The 22,576-nt window shown below is 35.8% G+C and overlaps 1 protein-coding gene across 5 annotated transcripts in view; it reads right to left on the minus strand.

Annotated features, from left to right (window-relative positions):
* Positions 1-22,576, minus strand: part of FAM227B (family with sequence similarity 227 member B) — a 202,445-nt gene that overhangs the window by 129,658 nt on the left and 50,211 nt on the right. For all 5 annotated transcript variants that reach the window (XM_032343659.1, XM_032343660.1, XM_032343663.1 and 2 more), the window contains one exon: positions 21,302-21,439. In XM_032343659.1, coding sequence (XP_032199550.1) covers positions 21,302-21,439 — 138 coding nt within the window. The remainder of the gene's footprint in view (positions 1-21,301; positions 21,440-22,576) is intronic.

Raw genomic sequence — 22,576 nt, forward strand, 5'->3', positions numbered from 1 at the left:
AGAGTTGCCTATGGAGTGGCAATGGAAAAGGTCAGTGATTAAAAACTTAGATGTTAAATTAGGTGTGGGCAAGACAACAGGGAAAAATAACAACAATCAGAATTATGCATGCGGATTCCTTGGCAGATATCATTGAATTCTCTGTACACTGTAGGCAATATTTAGTGGGCATGATAATTATTAGAATCATACTCAGAGAGTTCATAGCCCCACATAAAATCTGATAAATGAATGCATATTGTTATGTCTGAAGTAAAAAAAAAAATAGATTGAAGGCATGCATCTATCAATTTTACAAAATTTTTCTATTAATCAATCAATTCATGAATCTGATAGCCTAGATAAATGAGAAGACCTCTATTTTACTTCTCTTTATTTAATTGATCTATCATTGGTTATTTTGGTTGTTTCAAACTTTCCACTAACAGAAATATGAATCTCCTTGTTATATACTTTCTATTTCTGATTATTTTCTTTTTTTCAAAGACTTTATTTGAGAGAAATCGAGCAAGTAAGAGAGAGAGAGAGAGCAAGCACACAGAAATGGGGGTGGGGGAGAGGCAGAGGGAGTGGGACTGACAGACTCTTGGCTGAGCAGAGAGACTGATGCAGAACTGAATCCCAGGACTCTGGGACCATGACACCTGAGCAGACAGCAGACATGTAACTGACTGAGCCACCATGCACCTCGGATTATTTTCTTAAGATTATTACAAGAAATAAAATTATTAGACCAAAAAAAAAAATCATGTAAGAATGCAAATTGAAAAGCTGATTTTTAGAAAGCTTTTTCCAAATATATACTCTAACCAACAGTGCGAGGAAGTAGATAAACATTCCCTCTAATATTTACACTCAAAATTTAGTAGCTTTTATTCTTGTCTCTACTTTACCAAAATCCAGGCAACTTCTTTTTTGACATCTTTAGATGTTTCTCTTTCTTGGTCCTTCTACAACCTCATGACCTCATGGCTAAAGTTAAGCAATAGTTCCTTAATCATTCTTCTTTCTCAAGTTCTTCCCCATCTCAGATGCTACCTAATTCCTAATCTTCCTAAAATACTACTTTGACTATGTCAGTTGCCAGATGAAGAATCCATGTTCTATATTGCCTATTGGATTTAAATTCTTTAAAATATCATCCAAAGCTGTCAAACAATTAGCTCTACCTTACCTGTTCAATCTTCTCACTGCTCAACACAAACTTTATAGTTTCCTTAGTCCACTGTGTTTATCCCATGGTCTGTCTCTCCTCACCAACCCATAAGTTTTATAAGGAAAATGATATTAGGTTTTTGTTCACTTATGTATCCCAAGCACCTTTGAAAGCCTCTGGCATAGAATAAGCACTCGGTAAATAGTCACTAAATAAACAGTTAAAACCAATTCCAATTCAGTGACAGAATAATGAGCGTACATCACTACAAAGCATGGTTCCAATATTTAAGGAAGATACAAATGTAATTGTTACAAATGCATAGAAACATACCACCTTGTTTTGTTCAAATCAGTGACCAAATCTCTCAGAAGAATTCAAATCCTTGTTATTCACTTCACCTTATCATGGCCTTTTCATGTCTCTCAATAAAGAATGTTAATGTATTTCATAATACAATGAGAATCCACTTTTTTTTTCATGCTATCCTGCACCTCTGACAACTACTACCAACCAACAGATTAATGTATCTGGGGGAGGCATTTGCCAGTCACCCTGTGATAGACCACAGAAGATAATCTTAAAAGCTAAATTAGTATTTAGAAAGTTGCTTGGTTGGGGGACCTGGGTGGCTCAGTGGGTTAAAGTTGCTTGGTAACATGGCATCAAAGCAAAGGGAGGTAAAATGGTTTTGAAAGATATATTAACCAAATTATTATAAAAATCAAATTCACAAATCTAGATAGTTCTGTAGAAACACTGCAGTTTCCGATTCTTCAGGCTATATCTATTTTGTGCCACATGTTGTTTATCCCACTTTTGTTCATATAGTCTTTCTCCACATAGTATGAAATACAACCAATGACAATACAATAATACAACTTATTAAATTACACACTGAGAGTTTATATCTCTGTCCATCTTAGTGTTTTGAGGTTTCCTCTCCCTTTAGCCATGCAAATTCCTTGGTTTTCTTTCAATATTGTATAATGAAAAGCACAATGTTGAGATTTCACTGGTTTAATTCTCAGAAAGCTACTTTATTTCCAAGTTTTAAGGGTTCTTTTTTATTGTCCCTAAGCATTGCTGACAGTGAAGAGGTAGCAAATTGATAGAGGTACAAATTAAAGTTGAAGTTGGTATTGGGCTATTGTTCATTGGGGTATTACTGTTTCTGGAACATATCATTTGCTAAATATCACTAGTACTTGTATATGAAGTAACTAGTTACTAGCATACTAGTAACTAAGTTTCTTTTCTATTTCTTATCTCCCACAGCACTAAGTATAATGATTGATACACATAGGTACTTAAAAGTTACGTATTAACTGAATATAAGGATATTTTACTGCATACAGTTTAAACTACAGTTTATAAAAAATCATGAAGTATTTTAACTTTTTAACTTTCAAGTCCAGATAAAGAGAAAATTTGGGTTTAAAAACTAGGGGAGAGGTATAAAAATAGTTTTTCAAAAATGTTCTTCATCTGAATTTAAAAGGCTATATGGTGTTCCACAATAAGAGAAGTGAAGATTAAAACTTTAGTCTTGTAAATAGTCTAACAATACACTGGTTAAAGGGAGCTGGCTTGTAAATCCTGAGTCATTCCAGATACTGAAATTCTATAACTGCTTACATTCCAGTCCTAAAAAGGGAGATATGCCATTTGGTTTGGAAGGCAAATTTTAACTATCTGCTGTCTACTTTGTTAAAAACAAGAACAGAACTTTTTTTTTAGTTTAAATTTTGGAGAAAATTAAGCCCACATGATAATAAACATCTCAAATGTCAAGGAGAAATTATGGTTAAATACAGTTTGGATTAGAAGAAGCAATTCTAAGACAGCGTTATACACGGAGCATAGGTTATTTTATTTCTTGAAAGTCATATATATGCACACATGCATATATACATCCACTCATGTTTTACCCCAATTCTGCCCTTCACCTGCCTTAGCATCCCTCTAGCACACAGATAAATATATTTATACACACAAGGCACACACACGAGATACACACAAACATACATGGACATGCAGACAACTATAGAGGGGGAAGAGTTCTAAAATAATAAATCTAAGTCACCAGTCTCTGTTGCTAATTCTACTTCAATAGTCAACAGCAACTTGGGAAGCTTATTCAGTATTTAAGAATAAAAGTAATAGCATAATAAAATGTTAAAGAGGGGGAATATAGAAATAATCTAATCTAATCACATCAGTTTTTTCAGTTGGAAAGGTTATGTAACATGATCAAAGAATTCAAGTCTTTAATGTGCAAATTAAATACATCAGCACTTAAGAAATATTAGTAACTGTAGAAAATTTTCCAAATCGAAACATACTTATGGCCTAGTAATAAATTATCTGAGTCTTATGTTTAGGGGATTCTCCATAGTGATTACGGAGTCCAGCATGGGGATAAGTAACACAGAAACTGTAAAACAACAAGCAGGATATGATAGCTCTCAAATGCCATGGAGCAATCCTTCCCAGGAGCCCTCAAGCTTTTTGGTCTCAGGGCTCTTTTATACTCTTAAGGATAACTGAAGATGCCAAAGAACTTTTGTTTAATGGATTCTGTATCTATTAGTATTCCCTATAATAGAAATTAAAACTGAGAAATCTTGAGTATTTGTTCATTAAAAATAATAGTAATAAACTCATTTCTTGTTAAAATAAATAGTATCTTTATAGAAAAGCTAGCTATTTTTAAAATTTTTTGATTTAAATCCCAGTTAGTTAACCTAATGTAGTATTAGTGTCAGGTACACGATAGAGCGATTCAACTCTTCAATACATCACCTGGTGCTCGTCACAAATGACCTCCTTAATCCCCATCCTATTTCACCCATCCCTTGACCCACCTCCCTTCTGGTAACCATCAGTTTTTCTCTATAATTAAGAGTCTGTTTCCTGGTTTGCTTCTCTCCTTTTTTATCCCCTTTGTTTTGTTTCTTAAATTCCTCATATGAGTGAAATCATATTGTATTTGTCTTTCTCTGACTGACTTATTTCACTTAGTATTATACTCTCTAGTTTCATCCATGTAATTGCAAAGGGCAAAATTTCATTCTTTTTTAATAGCTGAGTAATATTCCATTGTATGTGTATGTGCATATATAACATCTTATTTTTTTCTTGGAAAAAAAACTATTTTCAAGAAAAGTTTTGAGAAGAATAACATTATTTCACATTTTAAAAATCTCTTTAACATCTGCCTTAGTAGAAGACAGCATTCCAATATTTACTTCTGCATTTGTTTTGTTGTGGTACATTTTAAAAGAATATATTTGTATATTAATGTATATGAAGAAAATCTGGTATCACACATATATTAGGAAAAATGAGTATTTGAGTTGCCTTCTCATATAATTGTGAATATTCTTTGATAGTACACCAAAACTTGACAGGTTGTAACTTCTTAATGGTGGGTTGAAATGTGGCTTCTAAAATCACATTTTAAAAATGCATGTATTATTTTAAAAAATACAATGTACTGATCATTTGAAAATTACTGGTTCTGTGAGTTATGCAGATCTTCTAAACGTTAACACATTTCTTTATATGATATAAAAAAATAACATTTATTAATATCACCACTGACCTATTAGGCAGTCTTTAAGTATTGAAAAACTATCAATATTGTGGTGATAGAAGTATATTCTCAAAATTTTTCTATGATACTCAAATTTTTTTGCTTTTATTTTTTAAAAATTTCTTTTCTGTGTTCTAGAATTCATTGTTTATGCACGACACCCAATGCTCCATGCAATACATGCCCTCCTTAATACCCACCTTATTATTGGTCACAGCAAAAGCATTCTATACATAAGGATTACTACACTACTCTTTATTTCAAAATGTGTCTCCCCTTTCCATAATACAGAATTGTCTCTATGTAGCTCCTGCCCAGCCACAGCTTTTATTTTCTAGCCCTCCTTATATCTAAATACAGCTATGGCTTGTCCTCACTAATGGCATCTGATTGAAAGGGATATGGGTAACTTCTGAGCCAAAACTTTTTAAAAGAGAGGTATAATTGACATCAGGTATTAATTTCAAGTGTACAATATAATGGTTTGTTATATGTATATACTGCAAGATGATCACCACAGTAAGTCAATTAATGTCCATGACCATATATTGTTGCCAAATTTTTTTCTTGCAATGAGAATTTTCAAGATCTACTCTCCAACCTACTTTCCAATATGTAATACAGTATTATAAACTAACTCACTATGCTACACTTCATACTCCCATGAGGTATTCATTTTATAACTGGAAATTTAAAACTTTAGCCAAAACTTTTAATACTTCTCTTATATTTTCCTGGTGCAGATTAATTCTAATGGCTATCCAGTTCTATAGGTTGGTGACCCTAGAAGGCAGAAACAGCCTGGATCTCTGAAACACTGTGGAGGAGAGGTACTCATTGATCACTAGCTAAAATAAAAACTCAGCAAGATACCTTTAAAGGCAGGCTAGGGGCCTAGAAAAATATAAAAGTCTCAAAGTTCAAATAAACACATAGATTTCCCAGTAGTCACAATCTAAGTAGAAATTTAGAGAAAAAAACTATTTCATAAAAACCAAACCAAACCAAACCCAGACCCCTCTTTATGGAATTCATGACTTTTTGAAATTGTACAATCGCCCTTTTAGTTTCCCTGCCAAAAACATTGGTGCATCGCAGACCTGTGCTTTCCCAGTGGAGGCTCAGTTACTTTCAGAAGATTAGAAATTCCAACCCTTTGTTGTCACTGCACTTCCGGACTACTTTGGCCCCAGAATGTGGGTTTCTAATTCCCCAAACCACTGCTATTTCTAGAGGAATCCATATACAAAGTTTGGAAATAAGTGAAATTTCCCCCCAGTCTTCTGCTCTTTTTCTGATCCTTCTAGTAATATATCTCCCTCCTTCCTTCTCATGTATTAAAATTTGATCCCAAAAAAGGATCTAAAAACTCATTCACATTAGTCATGAATGAAGGATTAAGGCTATGGCTACTCTTATAAGTTGCAACTCTTATCCTATGATGACAATTTTAAGCCTTAATGTACTTGTAAGCTTGTAAAATTAAATGACTAAGAGGAAGCATGTGAGTTTGGCTATGAGTTCAGACTCTAAGGCCAGAATTTCCTGGATATGAATTCATATTCCACTAGTTACCAGTTATGTGACCTTGGGTAAGTTATTACTTAATTTCTTATGCTTCAGTTTTCTTACTTTATAAGGGATAATAAAAGTGAACTGCTACATAAGAATATTACTAATAAGGCTATATAGAAAAAGTTAACAGACATTATGAAGTACATACTTCAAATTGAAGATTTATATGTTTAAGATAAATTATTAAATTTTAATGTTGAGCATTATATGAAAGGAGACACCCATAAACCCCTAATCTGCTCTCCCAAACTTAGAAGATCGCATCCAGAAATAGAAAAATCTACTCATGTTTTAGAATCAAATATAAAAAGTATTTTTCAAATATTTAGGGTTAAGTAAAATATATGATACATTTTATCAAGATTTCCTGTTATTAAAATTAAGTGTGTTTGAATCAAATATAATATTTATGTTTATTTCAGGTGAAAATGGTCATTAAAATACAGTTTAAAAACTCAAGCATTGTAATTCACCACCCAGAATCTTCTTCATATTAGATTGCAATACATGGATACTGAAAGAATAACTTCTGAAAAACCAAGGATTATCATGAAGCAACATATAAATAAGGGATGTTTGAAATAAACATTATTGAAATAAAAGCTCACAAACAGTATTTCCTAGAAAAAGAGAAAAAAACCTTCTTGACTGTCTATTGAGCAACTTGAATATGTTTTCTTTACAGTCAAAAAAATTGGCTAATACTTAATATTTTAAATTACTGAATATTGATTATTGTTAATTTTTGAAATGCAAAATGGTTTCATGTATTTTGTTTTTGTAAAGAACATAAAAACAATATTACATATTATAAACAGTGTGGATGCCCACAAATTTCAGTATAGTCATTGCCTTTGGAAAGGGGGAGATAGATTTAGAAATGATACCAAAAAAACACCCTGTAAATAAAAGGCTTATAAGGCAAATACGGAAAAATACAAATATTTATTACATGTGGGAAATGTTCTTTACTGTTCTGCATGCTTACCTAAAATACAGTAATAAAAACACATCTATGAGGAGACTTCTACATAAGATGATGAGATAAACACAGCTACTTTAGTCTATCTCCCACTGCTCAGTTAACTTACTATGAAACATAAATAGGAAAATCTGCATCAGCACCAGAACACAGTTTTATAAACTGGTATTATATGTGAAGCCTATGAAATAAAACCAAATTTGTAGAAGTCTTTGAAAATATTTTATCACATGAAGGTACAGTACATGGGAGGAGATCTTGAAAGATCCACATCTCCATTGGCAGAAGCTTAAGATGTTTTCCAAAGAAAACGTTCAGATGGCTTACAAATATAGAAAAAGATGCTCACCATCATTTATCATCAGTGAAATAAAAATCAAACCCATGATGAGAAACCACCTCATACTTGTCAGAATGGCTAAAATTAATAACACAAAACCAACAGGTGTTTGTGAGGATGAGGACACTGGTGGTGGGAATACAAACTGGTGCACCCACTCTGGAGAACAGTATGGAGGTTCCCCAAAAGGTTAAATGTAGAACTACCCTATGATCCAGCAGTTATATTACTAGGTATATATCCAAAGGAGATAATAATACAAACTGAAGATTCAAAGGGGTACATATACCCTGATGTTTATAGCACCATTATCAACAATATCCAAACTATGGAGAGAGCGTAGATGTCCATCAACCGATGAGTGGATAAAGAAGATGTGAAAAAAAATATATATATATTTACATAAAATGGAATGTTACTCAGCTATCAAAAAGAATGAAATCTTGTCATTTGCAATGATGGCAATGGAGGTAGAGTATATTATGCCAAGTGAAATAAGTCAGTTAGAGAAAGACAAATACCATATGATCTCATATATATGTGGAATTTAAGAAAGAAAACAGATTACATATGGGAAGGGGGAAAAATGTTGTTCACATTTACCAAGTGAACAAACTTCAGTGGCCTTTTTCTTATTTTTTTTTCATTGATCCCTATACAATTCAGTTTTTATGCTGCAGCAGTTCATCAGTTATAGCATATCATGTGAAAACCTTTCTCTAGAAATTTTATTTCCTCAGTGTTAGAAGGATACTCTCCAATGACAGAATGAAATTTTTTGTTTAAATGTCTGAAACAGAGTTACTCTCCCTCCCTCATCAGGCTGGCCATGTAAGCTTCTGTCTCACTTGAAATATTTGGCTAAGACCTTTATTAGGTCTCAGTGGAGCTTAGGGAAATGCAAGAATTACAATTAAATTATCACTAGGAAAAAATCTAGGAAGATTGTCATTAATATCAAGACACATTCCAGTGACATTCTCCAATTTTAAAGACAATTTAAAAAATCTTGGAAACAACTAGGTCGGGAGGGGTCAAGATGGCGGAGAAGTAGGAGGCTGAGACTACATCAGGTAGCAGGAGATCACCTAGATAGCTTATCTAAAGATTACAAACACCTACAAATCCAACGGGAGATCGCAGAGAAGAAGAACAGCGATTCTAGAAACAGAAAATCAACCAATTTCTGAAAGGTAGGACTGGCGGAGAAGTGAATCCAAAACGACAGGAAGATAGACAGCGGGGGGAGGGGCCAGCTCCTGGCAAGCGGTGGAGCAACAGAGCACAAAATCAGGACTTCTAAAAATCTGTTCCACTGAGGGACATCGCTCCAGAGGTTAAACCGGGTGAAGCCCACGCGGGCTCAGCATGGCCTCAGGTCCCGCAGGGTCACAGAAAGACCGGGGGTGTCTGAGTGTCGCAGAGCTTGCAGGTATTAGAACAGGGAAGCCGGCTACAGAGACAGAGCCAAGGAGTGAGCTCTCCGCTCGGGGTTACCTTGAACAGGTCACAGGCTCGGTGAGCTCGGAGCATGGCCGGAGGCCAGGGAGATGGGAGTAATTGGGCGCTATTCTCTGAGGGTGCACTGAGGAGTGGGGCCCTGAGCTCTCGGATCCTCTGGGCCAGACACTGGGAGGCCGCCATTTTCATTCCCATCCTCTGGAACTCTACGGGAAGCATTCAGGGAATAAAAGCTCCTGAAAGCAAACCCCAGCTGATTACTCAGCCTGGTCCCTGGTAAGGGCAGTGCAATTCCGCCTGGGGCAAAGACACTTGAGAATCACTACAACAGGCCCCTCCCCCAGAAGATCAACAAGAAATCCAGCCAGGATCAAGTTCACCTACAAAGGAGTGCAGGTTCAATACCCAGGAGAGCAGCGGAATTCCAGAGGAGAAGAAAGCAAAGCACAGAACTCATGGCTTTCTCCCCATGATTCTTTAGTTTTGCAGTTAATTTAATTTTTTCTTCTTTTTCAATTTTTTTTCTCCTTCCACTAAACTTTTTTTAACTTTTACCCTTTTATTTTTTAATGTTTTTAAACTAGTTTATCTAATATATATATATATATGTATATATATATTTCTTTTTTATATTTTTTCTTTATTCGTTTTCTTTTTTAATTGTTTCTTTTTTTTTTCTGAACCTCTTTTTACCCCCTTTCTCCCCCCCCCCCGCCATGATTTGGGATCTCTTCTGATTTGATTAAAGCATATTTTCCTGGGATCTTTGCCACCCTTTTAGTATTTTACTTGCTCCTTCATATACTCTTATCTGGACAAAATGACAAGGCGGAAAAATTCACCACAAAAAAAAAAGAACAAGAAGCAGTACCAAAGGCTAGGGACCTAATCAATACACACATCTGACATAATATGTCAGCTCTAGAGTTCAGAATGACGATTCTGAAGGTTCTAGCTGGGCTCGAAAAAGGCATGGAAGATATTAGAGAAATCCTCTCTGGAGATAAAAAAGCCCTTTCTGGAGAAATAAAAGAATTAAAATCTAACCAAGTTGAAATAAAAAAATGAGGTGCAATAAAAAATGGAGGCTCTCACTGCTAGGATAAATGAGGCAGAAGAAAGAATTAGCGATATAGAAGACCAAATGACAGAGAATAAAGAAGCTGAGCAAAAGAGGGACAAACAGTTACTGGACCATGAGGGGAGAATTCGAGAGAGAAGTGACACCATAAGACGAAACAACATTAGAATGAATAATTGGGATTCCAGAAGAAGAGGAAAGAGAGAGGGGAGCAGAAGGTATATTGGAGAGAATTATTGAAGAGAATTTCCCTAATATGGCAAAGAGAACAAGCATCAAAATCCAGGAGGTGCAGAGAACCCCCCTCGAAATCAACAAGAATAAGTCCACATCCCATCACCTAATAGTAAAATTTACAAGTCTTAGTGACAAAGAGAAAATCCTGAAAGCAGCCCGGGAAAAGAAGTCTGTAACATACAATGGTAAAAATATTAGATTGGCAGCAGACTTATCCACAGAGACCTGGCAGGCCAGAAAGAGCTGGCATGATATATTCAGAGCACTAAATGAGAAAAACATGCAGCTAAGAATACTATATCCAGCTAGGCTATCATTGAAATAAAAGGAGAGATTAAAAGCTTCCAGGACAAACAAAAACTGAAAGAATTTGCAAACACCAAACCAGCTCTACAGGAAATATTGAAAGGGGTCCTCTAAGCAAAGAGACAGCCTAAAAGTAGTAGATCAGAAAGGAACAGAGACAATATACAGTAACAGTCACCTACAGGCAATACAATGGCACTAAATTCATATCTCTCAATAGTTACCCTGAATGTTAATGGGCTAAATGCCCCAATCAAAAGACACAGGGTATCAGAATGGATTAAAAAAAAAAAAACCCATCTATATGTTTCCTACAAGAAACCCATTTTAGAACCGAAGACACCTCCAGATTTAAAGTGAGGGGGTGGAAAACAATTTATCATGCTAACGGACATCAGAATAAAGCAGGGGTGGCAATCCTTATATCAGATCCATTAGATTTTAAGCCAAAAACTATAATAAGAGAGGAGGAAGGACACTATATCATACTCAAGGGATCTGTCAAACAAGAAGATCTAACAATTTTAAATATCTATATGCCTAACGTGGGAGCACCCAACTATATAAACAATTAATAACAAAATCAAAGAAACACATCAACAATAATACAATAATAGTAGGGGACTTTAACACTCCCCTCACTGAAATGGACAGGTCATCCAAGCAAAAGATCAACAAGGAAATAAAGGCCTTAAATGACACACTGGACCAGGCAGACATCACAGATATATTCAGAACATTTTACCCCAAAACAACAGATTACACATTCTTCTCTAGTGCACATGGAACATTCTCCAGATAGATCACATCCTTGGTCCTAAATCAGGTCTCAACCTGTATCAAAAGATTGGGATCATTCCCTCCATATTTTCAGACCACAATGCTCTGAAGCTAGAACTCAATCACAAGAGGAAATTTGGAAAGAACCCAAATACAAGGAGACTAAACAGCATCCTTCTAACGAATGAACGGGTCAACCGGGAAATTAAAGAAGAATTGAAAAAATTCATGGAAACAAATGATAATGAAAATACAATGGTTCAAAATCTGTGGGACATGGGGTGCCTGGGTGGCTCAGTGGGTTGGGCTGCTGCCTTCAGCTCAGGTCATGATCTCAGGGTCCTGGGATCGAGTCCCGCATCGGGCTCTCTGCTCAGCGGGGAGCCTGCTTCCTTCTCTCTCCCTCTGCCTGCCTCTCAGTGTACTTGTAATTTCTCTCTGTCAAATAAATAAATAAATTCTTTAAAAAAAAAATCTGTGAGACATGGCAAAGGCAGTCTTGAGAGGAAAATATATAGCGGTACAAGCCTTTCTCAAGAGACAAGAAAAGTCTCAAGTACACAACCTAACCCTACACCTAAAGGAGCTGGAGAAAGAACAAGAAAGAAACCCTAAGCCCAGCAGGAGAAGAGAAATCATAAAGATCAGAGCAGAAATCAATGAAATAGAAACCAAAATAACAATAGAACAAATCAATGAAACTAGGAGCTGGTTCTTTGAAAGAATAATAAGATTGATAAACCCCTGGCCAGACTTATCAAAAAGAAAAGAGAAAGGACCCAAATAAATAAAATCATGAATGAAAGAGGAGAGATCACAACAAACACCAAAGAAATACAAAAAATTATAAGAACATACAATGAGCAACTCTACGCCAACAAATTTGACAATCTGGAAGAAATGGATGTATACCTAGAGACATCTAAACTACCACAACTGAACCAGGAAGAAATAGAAAACCTGAACGACCCATAACCAGTAAGGAGATTGAAACAGTCATCAAAAATCTCCAAACAAACAGAAGTCCAGGGCCAGACGGCTTCCCAGGGGAATTCTACCAAACATTTAAAGAAGAACTAATTCCTATTCTCCTGAAACTGTTCCAAAAAATAGAAATGGAAGGAAAACTTCCAAACTCATTTTATGAGACCAGCATCACCTTGATCCAAAACCAGACAAGGATCCCATCAAAAAAGAGAACTACACACCAATATCCTTGATGAACACAAATGCGAAAATTCTCACCAAAATACTAGCCAATAGGATTCAACAGTACATTAAAAGGATTATTCTCCACAACCAAGTGGGATTTATTCCAGGGCTGCAGGGTTGGTTCAACATCCGCAAATCAATCAATGTTATACAACACATTAATAAAAGAAAGAACAAGAACCATATGATACTCTCAATAGATGCTGAAAAAGCATTTGACAAAGTACAGCATCCCTTCCTGATCAAAACTCTTCAAAGTGTAGGGATAGAGGGCACATACCTCAATATTATCAAAACCACCTATGAAAAACCCACCACAAATATCATTCTCAATGGAGAAAAACTGAAAGCTTTTCTTCTAAGGTCAGGAACACGGCAGGGATGTCCATTATCACCACTACTATTCAACACAGTACTAGAAGTCCTAGCCACAGCAATCAGACAACAAAAGGAAATTAAAAGCATCCAAATCAGCAAAGAAGAAGTAAAAGTATCACTCTTTGCAGATGATATGATACTATATGTGGAAAACCCAAAAGACTCCACTCCAAAACTGCTAGAACTTGGACAGGAATTCAGTAAAGTGTCAGGATATAAAATCAATGCACAGAAATCAGTTGCATTTCTCTACACCAACAAGACAGAAGAAAGAGAAATTAAGGAGTCAATCCCACTTACAAATGCACCCCAAACTATAAGATACCTAGGAATAAACCTAACCAAAGAGGCTAAGAATCTATACTCAGAAAACTATAAAGTACTCATGTAAGAAATTGAGGAAGACACAAAGAAATGGAAAAATGTTCCATGCCCCTGCATTGGAAGAACAAATATTATGAAAATGTCTATGCTACCTAAAGCAATCTACACATTTAATGCAATTCCTATCAAAGTACCATCCATTTTTTCAAAGAAATGGAACAAATAATCCTAAAATTTATATGGAACCAGAAAAGACCTCGAATAGCCAAAGGAATATTGAAAAAGAAAGCCAAAGTTGGTGGCATCATAATTCTGGACTTCAAGCTCTATTACAAAGCCGTCATCATCAAGACAGCATGGTACTGGCACAAAAACAGACACATACATCAATGGAACAGAATAGAAAGCCCAGAAATAGACCCTCAATTCTATGGTCAACGAATCTTCGACAAAGCAGAAAAGAATGTCCAATGGAAAAAGGACAGCCTTTTCAATAAATGGTGTTTGGAAATTAGACAGCCACATGCAGAAAAATGAAATTGGACCATTTCCTTACACCACACACAAAAATAGACTCAAAATGGGTGAAGGACCTCAATGTGAGAAAGGAATCCATCAAAATCCTTGAGGAGAACACAGGCAGCAACCTCTTCGACCTCAGCCGCAGCAACATCTTCCTAGGAACATCACCAAAGGCAAGGGAAGCAAGGGCAAAAATGAACTACTGGGACTTCATCAAGATCAAAAGCTTTTGCACAGCAAATGAAACAGTTAACAAAACCAAGAGACAATTGACAGAATGGGAGAAGATATTTGCAAACGACATATCAGATAAAGGACTAGTGTCCAAAATCTATAAAGAACTTAGCAAACTCAACACCCAAAGAACAAGTAATCCAATCAAGAAATGGACAGAAGACATGAACAGATATTTCTGCAAAGAAGACATCCAGATGGCCAACAGACACTTGAAAAAGTGCTCCATATCACTCGGCATCAGAGAAATACAAATCAAAACCACAATGAGCTATCACCTCCACCAGTCAGAATGGCTAAAATTAAAAAGTCAGGAAATGACAGATGCTGGTGAGGATGTGGAGAAAGGGGAACCCTCCTACACTGTTGGTGGGAATGCAAGCTGGTGCAACCACTCTGGAAAACAGCATGGAGGTTCCTCAAAATGTTGAAAATAGAACTACCCTATGACCCAGCAATTGCACTACTGGGTATTTACCCTAAAGATACAAACGTAGTGGGGCACCTGGGTAGCTCAGTGGGTTAGGCCGCTGCCTTTGGCTTGGGTCATGATCTCAGGGTCCTGGGATCGAGCCCCACATCGGTCTCTCTGCTCAGGAGAGACCTGCTTCCCCCTCTCTCTCTGCCTGTCTCCCTGCCCACTTGTGATCTTTCTCTCTGTCAAATAAATAAATAAAATCTTAAAAAAAAAAAAAGATATAAACGTAGTGATCCGAAGGGGCACGTGCACCCAAATGTTTATAGCAGCAATGTCTACTATAGCCAAACCATGGAAAGAACCTAGATGTCCATCAACAGATGAATGGATAAGGAAGATGTGGTATATATACATAATGGAATTCTATGCAGCCATCAAAAGAAATGAAATCTTGCCATTTGCGACAACGTGGATGGAACTAGAGGGTATCATGCTTAGCGAAATAAGTCAATCAGAGAAAGATAGCTATCATATGATCTCCCTGATATGAGGAAGTGGAGATGTAACATGGGGGGTTAAGGGGGTAGAAGAAGAATAAATGAAACAAGACGGGATTGGGAGGGAGACAAACCATAAGTGACTCTTAATCTCACAAAACCAACTGAGGGTTGCTGGAGGGAGGGGGGGTTGGGAGAGTGGGGTGGGGTTATGGACATTGGGGATGGTATGTGATATGGTGAGTGCTTTGAAGTGTTTAAATCTGGTGATTCACAGACCTGTACCCCTGGGGATAAAAATATATGTTTATAAAAAATTAAAAATTAAAAAAAATCTTGGAAACAACTAAACAGAAAAGTAAAAAAAAAAATCCATAAATTAACAGTAAAGAAAAAATAAAATAGTTGTCTTTAGACTTCTCTGCTAGACTAATTAATAGAAGATAATGAAGCAACATATAGTCTTTAGGGGAAAAGTGACTTAAAAATTTGATATTTAAATTGTAAAAAAACGTTAATATTTAAGTAAAATGTTTAACTTACATCAATCTGACTTGCCCAAAGATGAAAGTTATAAATTCTTGAAAATATTTTTTAAAAACACAACATTTGAGGATACCAGAGAATGACTAAGAGTAGATAGAAATTGAAGGAGAGCTGAGCCTTATAAGAGGGAAAATCTAGTACATGCAATCTGTGTTCAGGCAGTAGTAGCTTTTTGGCTGATGGTACTAGTTAGTCATCATAGTATGTACATGGATGGAATTCAAACATAAAGTGGAAATATTATTGGTTTAATGAGTCAGAGAATGGTATTTAGGACTGCCAGAGGGCTGAAAAATGAGGTAGTTCTAGAAATCCTGGAAATAAAGGGGCTGCAGAAGGGGAAACCTAGAATCTAAATATTATAAGCTCTCTCTAAACCCTTGGGTGATGTCTGAATTACTCAGGGTAGAAAGAGGGAACTTTAGAGGGATGGGTAGAAAGGAATAGCTGATGGCTAAAAGTTCTAAGTAGAGATTTAAGTGGCTGACCATCACAGAACACAAAGCATTTGGACTTTGAATACAGCCAAAGTAACTTACTTGAACAAAATTAAGATTGTTTACTGGAGATTAACAGAATGCAGAATATCTCAAAGTTTCATTTAAAATCCCAAGATTACATAAAAAGTTACTAGACATGAAAAGAAACAAGAAACTGTGATTCAGTCAAGAAAAAGATGATCATAGAAATCAATTTCATACTTATCCAGATATTGGTATTACCAGCCAAGAGCTTAAAAGCAATTATTTTAAATATGTTTGAGGACTTAAAAGAAAATGTGGTCATAATGAAAAGAAACTCAGAAGAGAAACAGAAACTACTAAAAAATGCACTATGGGTGCCTGGGTGGCTCAGTGGATTGGGGCCTCTGCCTTTGGCTTGGGTCATGGTCCCAGGGTCCTGGGACTGAGCCCTGCATCGGGCTCTCTGCTCGGCAGGGAGCCTGCTTCCTCCTCTCTCTCTGCCTGCCTCTCTGCCCACTTCTGATCTCTGTCTGCCAAATAGATAAAATAAAATCTTTAAAAAAAAGTAAAAGAAAATCGGCTACATAGGAATCCTTAACTGAAAAGTATAATATATGAAATTAAATATTCATTTATTGGGATTAAGAGTAGATTATAGACCATACAAGAGTCAGTAAACTTAAAATGAAATAAATGGAAATACAAAATCTATAAAACTTAGAGAGAAAAGGTTGAAAAAAAATGACACAGTCCTAGTGAACTGTGGACATTAAGTAATATAATATATGGTAAACTGGAATCCCAGAGAAGAGAAATAGGACAGCATTTACTTGAAAAATAATGGCAAAAAATTTCCCAAATTTGGTGAGAAACATCAAATCACAATTTTAAGAAAATTAATGAGGCCAAGTATGATGAAGACAAAGAACAGTATGTCAGCACATCATGGACAAATTTCTGAACACTAAGAACAAAAAGAAAAATCTTAACAGTAGATAGAAGAAAAAACGCATATTGAATGGAGTAGGAATCAACAAACTACACCCTGCAGATCCAATCCAGTTCATGGCCTATTTTTCATATCACTTGGAACCTAAAGAAGGGTTTTATATTTTTAAAGAGTTGTAAAGAAAAATACCTGATTTGTTTCTAACAAAACCTAAAATATTGACTTCTTTGGCCCTTGACAGGAGAAGTTTCTGACCCTAGACATGGTGAAATAATAGTAAGAATAATGTCTGACTTTTCACTAGAAATAATAGAAACCAGAACACAATGGAACAATATGTTGCTAAAAGGCAAAAGAAAAACAAATCCAGAACTCTATACCCAGCAAAAATATCCTTCAGAAATAGAGGCAAAATGAACACTGTTTTTAGATAAGTAAACAAGGAAATTCATTGCTAGAAGAATTGAACTATGAGAACTGCCAAAAGGCACTTGCTCAGGCTGAAGGGAAATAACACAAGGAACTCAAATTTATAGCAAGGAATGAAGTGCCAGGAAGAATGAATATAGAAGACTATTTTAAGTCTTCTCTTAATCTTTTAAAAATACATATAATTGCTTCCACTTCTAGTTACTATGGAGTAAAAAGGCCCAAGTTTACTCTTCTTTCTTAAACACATAAAAATTTGGACAAAATATATGAAAAAATGGTTTTTGTGTGCTAGACAATAGGCAGTACAGGTCAGTAATCCCCAAGAAAAGAGAAACACATGGAGGAGTGGGAATCCAAACAGAATCCACTAGTCTCACTGAGTTGAGGAAGTAAAATTTAGCATTCAGGAAGGTGTTGGCAAGCTACAGTTCATAGGTCAGCATAATAAGGAGACAGATGCACACAAGAGAGCATTCTAAAGATCCTCAGAAGGTTATTCTTGAATCTTTGCCTGAAGTTAGTAAAGAGCCACTCACAGGGAGGAGCAGGCAGAACACTGCTTGAGGCTCACACAAAGCTCATATTCTAGCCAGTCGGATGGGAAACCTTCTAAAATACTGAGAAGGGTATTGCCTCATCAGGCGAAACAAGTTAAGCCTAAACAAAAGATGTTGCTGGTTCCACCAAATGAAACTTGAAAGGAAAGCTCAAATGGATCAAAGTATTTCTAAGTAACTGGATTGCATCCTAGAAAAAACCTCAAAAATATTTAAAGGAATAAAATAAAAAATTACATGAAACAACCAAGATCATTTAAGAAGTAACTGATAAATGAATAGCCCTATATCTATTAGAGAAACTGAATTTATTAAGAATTTTCCCACAAAAAAATTCTAGGCCTTCCTTGATGGCTTCATTAGTGAATTCTCCCATATATGGGAAGAAAAATAAATACCAATTCTACACCATCTCTTTTTAAAAAGAGAAGAGGTAAAGGATCTGTACTCGAGGAACTACAGAACACTCATGAAAGAAATTGAAGAAGACACAAAATGATGGAAGACCATTCTCTGCTTTTGGATCAGAAGAATAAACATTGTTAAAATGTCTATACTGCCTAGAGCAATCTATACTTTTAATGCCATTCCAATCAAAATTCTACCGGTATTTTTCAAAGAGCTGGAGCAAATAATCCTAAAATTTGTTTGGAATCAGAAGAGACCCTGACTCGCTAAGGAAATGTTGAAAAACAAAAATAAAACTGGGGGCATCATGTTACCTGATTTCAAGCTTTACTACAAAGCTGTGATCACCAAGACAGCATGGTACTGGCATAAAAACAGACACATAGACCACTGGAACAGAGTAGAGAGCCAGATATGGACCCTCAACTCTATGGGCAAATAATTTTCAACAAAACAGGAAAAAATATACAGTGGAAAAAAGAAATTCTCTTCAATAAATGGTGCTGGGGTGGGGCACCTGGGTGGCTCAGTGGGTTAAGCCGCTGCCTTCGGCTCAGGTCATGATCTCAGGGTCCTGGGATGGAGTCCCGCTTCAGGCTCTCTGCTCAGCAGGGAGCCTGCTTCCCTCTCTCTCTCTGGCTGCCTCTCTGACTACTTGTGATTTCTCTCTGTCAAATAAATTAAATAAATAATCTTTAAAAAAAAAGGTGCTGGGAAAACTGGACAGCTATATGTAGAAGAATGAAACTCGACCATCCTCTTACACTGTACACAAAGATAAACTCAAAATGGATAAAAGACCTCAACATGAGGCAGGAATACAACAGAATGCTAGAGGAGAACATAGGCAGTAACCTCTTCGATATCAGCCACAGCAACTTCTTTCAATATATGCCTCCAGAGGCAAAGGAAACAAAAGCGAAAATGAACTTTTGGGACTTCATCAAGATCAAAAGCTTCTGCACAGCAAAGGAAACAGTCAACAAAACAAAGAGGCAACCCATGGAATGGGAGAAGATATTGGCAAATGACAGTACAGACAAAAGGTTGATATCCAGGATCTATAAAGAACTCCTCATACTCAACACACACAAAACAGATAATCACATAAAAAAATGGGCAGAAGATATGAACAGACACTTCTCCAATGAAGACATACAAATAGCTATCAGACACATGAAAAAATGTTCATCGTCACTAGCCCTCAGGGAGATTCAAATTAAAACCACATTGAGATACCACCTTACACCAGTTAGAATGGCCAAAATTAGCAAGACATGAAACAACATGTGTTGGAGAGGATGTGGAGAAAGGGGAACCCTCTTACAATGTTGGTGGGAATGCAAGTTGGTGCAGCCACTTTGGAAAACAGTGTGGAGATTCCTTAAGAAATTAAAAATAGAGCTTCCCTATGACCCTGCAATTGCACTACTGGGTATTTACCCCAAAGATACAGATGTAGTAAAAAGAAGGGCCAGCTGTACCCCAATGTTTATAGCAGCAATGGCCACGGTTACCAAACTGTGGAAAGAACCAAAATGCCCTACAAAGGATGAATGGATAAGGAAGATGAGGTCCATAAACACTATGGAGTATTATGCCTCCATCAGAAAGGATGCAACTTTTGTAGCAACATGGACGGGACTGGAAGAGATTATGCTGAGTGAAATAAGTCAAGCAGATAGAGTCAATTATCATATGGTTTCACTTATTTGTGGAGCATAACAAATAGCATGGAGGACAAGGGGAGATGGAGAGGAGAAGGGAGTTGAGGGAAATTGGAAGGGGAGGTGAACCATGAGAGACTAGGGACTCTGAAAAACAATCTGAGGGGTCTGAAGGGGCAGGGGGTGGGAGGTTGGGTGAACCAGGTGGTGGATATTAGAGAGGGCACAGATTGCATTGAGCACTGGGTGTGGTGCAAAAACAAGGAATACTGTTACACTGAAAAGAAATTTTTTAAAAAAAGAGACTATAAATAAAAAAAAATAAAAAGAGATGACGATGGAACATGATGCTTAGTACTAAAATGAAACAGGATAGTACAAGAAAACAAAACAAACCTTTATCAAATTAAATCCAGTAGTACATGAATAAGTTAAAACACAATAGCCAAATGGGTTTTATACCAGAGATGCAGGGTTGGATTAACATTCAATAATCAATCCCTGTAATTTACTATATTATAAGACTGAAACAAACAAAAAAGTTCATCCCAATAGATGCTAAAAAGCATTTGTTAAGATCCTATATCTATCCATTCATTTAAAAAAAATTCTTAGCAAGCCAAGAAGAGAATGAAACTACCTCAACCTGACAAAAGGCATCTATTTGGCAAATAATGTAAATAATGTAAATAATTTAACAGGCAAATAATGTAACATTTCCCCTTTAAGGTCAGGGATGAGGCAAGGATGTCCACTCTCACTGTTTTTAGTTAACATTTTCTTAGAGGTCCTAGTCATAGGCATGTAAAATAGATAAGGCATATAGATTGGAAATGAAGAAGTAAAATGCTCTTTAATATCAGATGACATGATTTTACATGCAGAAAACCCTAAGAAATCTATAAAAATGTTATTAGAAATCTATAAAAAGGCTATTAGAATTAGAGACTGTAGGATAGAGATCAATATAAAAATATAACAGGCAAATGGGAGGACATAATTAAGCACATACCACTTTTATAATGAAAAACTAAAATGTGAAGCAATGTGAAGCAATATTCAAACTATTATAATAAGACCCTCCAAAGAATTAATCATTAGAAAATTATGATAAATTCATAACTTAATATATTTTATTTGGCTATTTCATCTCACAGTTAACAATAAACTTACTTACCAGCCGTTATACGTGTCTGACTCTTTTTAATCCTGTCCTTTACAGATGTTGAAGGTGCTTTCTTAGTACCATGAATGGTTGTTGTTGTGAGCTCTTTTAGATTCCAGTGAGTCCAAAACCCTTTTTGAGGTTTTAAACCTGTTAATATAAAATGTAATTTAGTCAGGAAATTAGCATTTGAAAATATCTTTTAATTTCTCAAAGCATTTTTGAGTATTACATGTTTCAGCCTCACAATAATCCTGTGGAAATTGTCAGTCTCAAGTTTCATATGAGAGAAAGTCTATAAGAAATATTAATGTCTTATTATGTAAAATAATAGAAAAGAGGTAAAACTTGATATCATCTTCTGACTCATAGACATAAGCTAAGTTCAATGATGGACATAAGAGGAAGTTAATTATTGTAAAAACTTGGAAAGGACCTAAATATCCAAAAAGACTGTTATCTATACAATGGATTATGAAGTAGCCACTAAAAATGATCTTGTAAATATTTGTTAACATAGAAAGGCATTTGTAATATGTTTTTTTGAAGAACAATTTTTACCTATTGTGTATGTGTGGCTGTAGCTTAAGTGTTAACATGATTGCTTCCAAGTATAGGTGACTATCATTGTTATTCCTTGTTTGTGTCTCCTAACATTTTAAAGTAATATTTATGAATCAATTGTAGGAATCAAAAAGTAACAAAAATAAATTATTTTATTTAAGTTCAGTTTAGTTAAAAATACTTTATTATTAATTTCAGGGGAAGAATTTAGTGATTCACCAGTTGCGTATAACACCCAGTTCTCATTACATCAAGTGCCCTCCTTAATGGCCATCACCCAATCACCTCTTCCTCACTCACCTCCCTTCATCAACCCTCAGTTTGTTTCATAGAGTGAAGAGACTCTCATGGTTTGCCTCCCTCTCTGATTTCATCTTATTTTATTTTTCCTTTTCTTCCCCTATATTCATCTGTTTTATTTCTTAAATTCCATATATGAGTGAAACAATATGGCATTTGTTTTTCTCCAACTGATTTGTTTCGTTGAGCACAATACCCTTTAGTTCCATCACAACATTGCAAATGGCAAGATTTCATTCTTTATGATGGCTGAGTAATATTCCTATATATGAATATGCATATATATATGTATACACACACACACACACACACCGTATATATATTGGGTATACGTATACCACATCTTTATCCAATCTATATGTATACCACATCTTTACCCAATCATCTGCTGATGACATCTGAGCTCTTTCCATATTTTGGCTA

This window comes from Mustela erminea, chromosome 5 (assembly GCF_009829155.1).
Source record: "Mustela erminea isolate mMusErm1 chromosome 5, mMusErm1.Pri, whole genome shotgun sequence".
NCBI classification, from domain to species: Eukaryota; Metazoa; Chordata; class Mammalia; order Carnivora; family Mustelidae; genus Mustela; species Mustela erminea.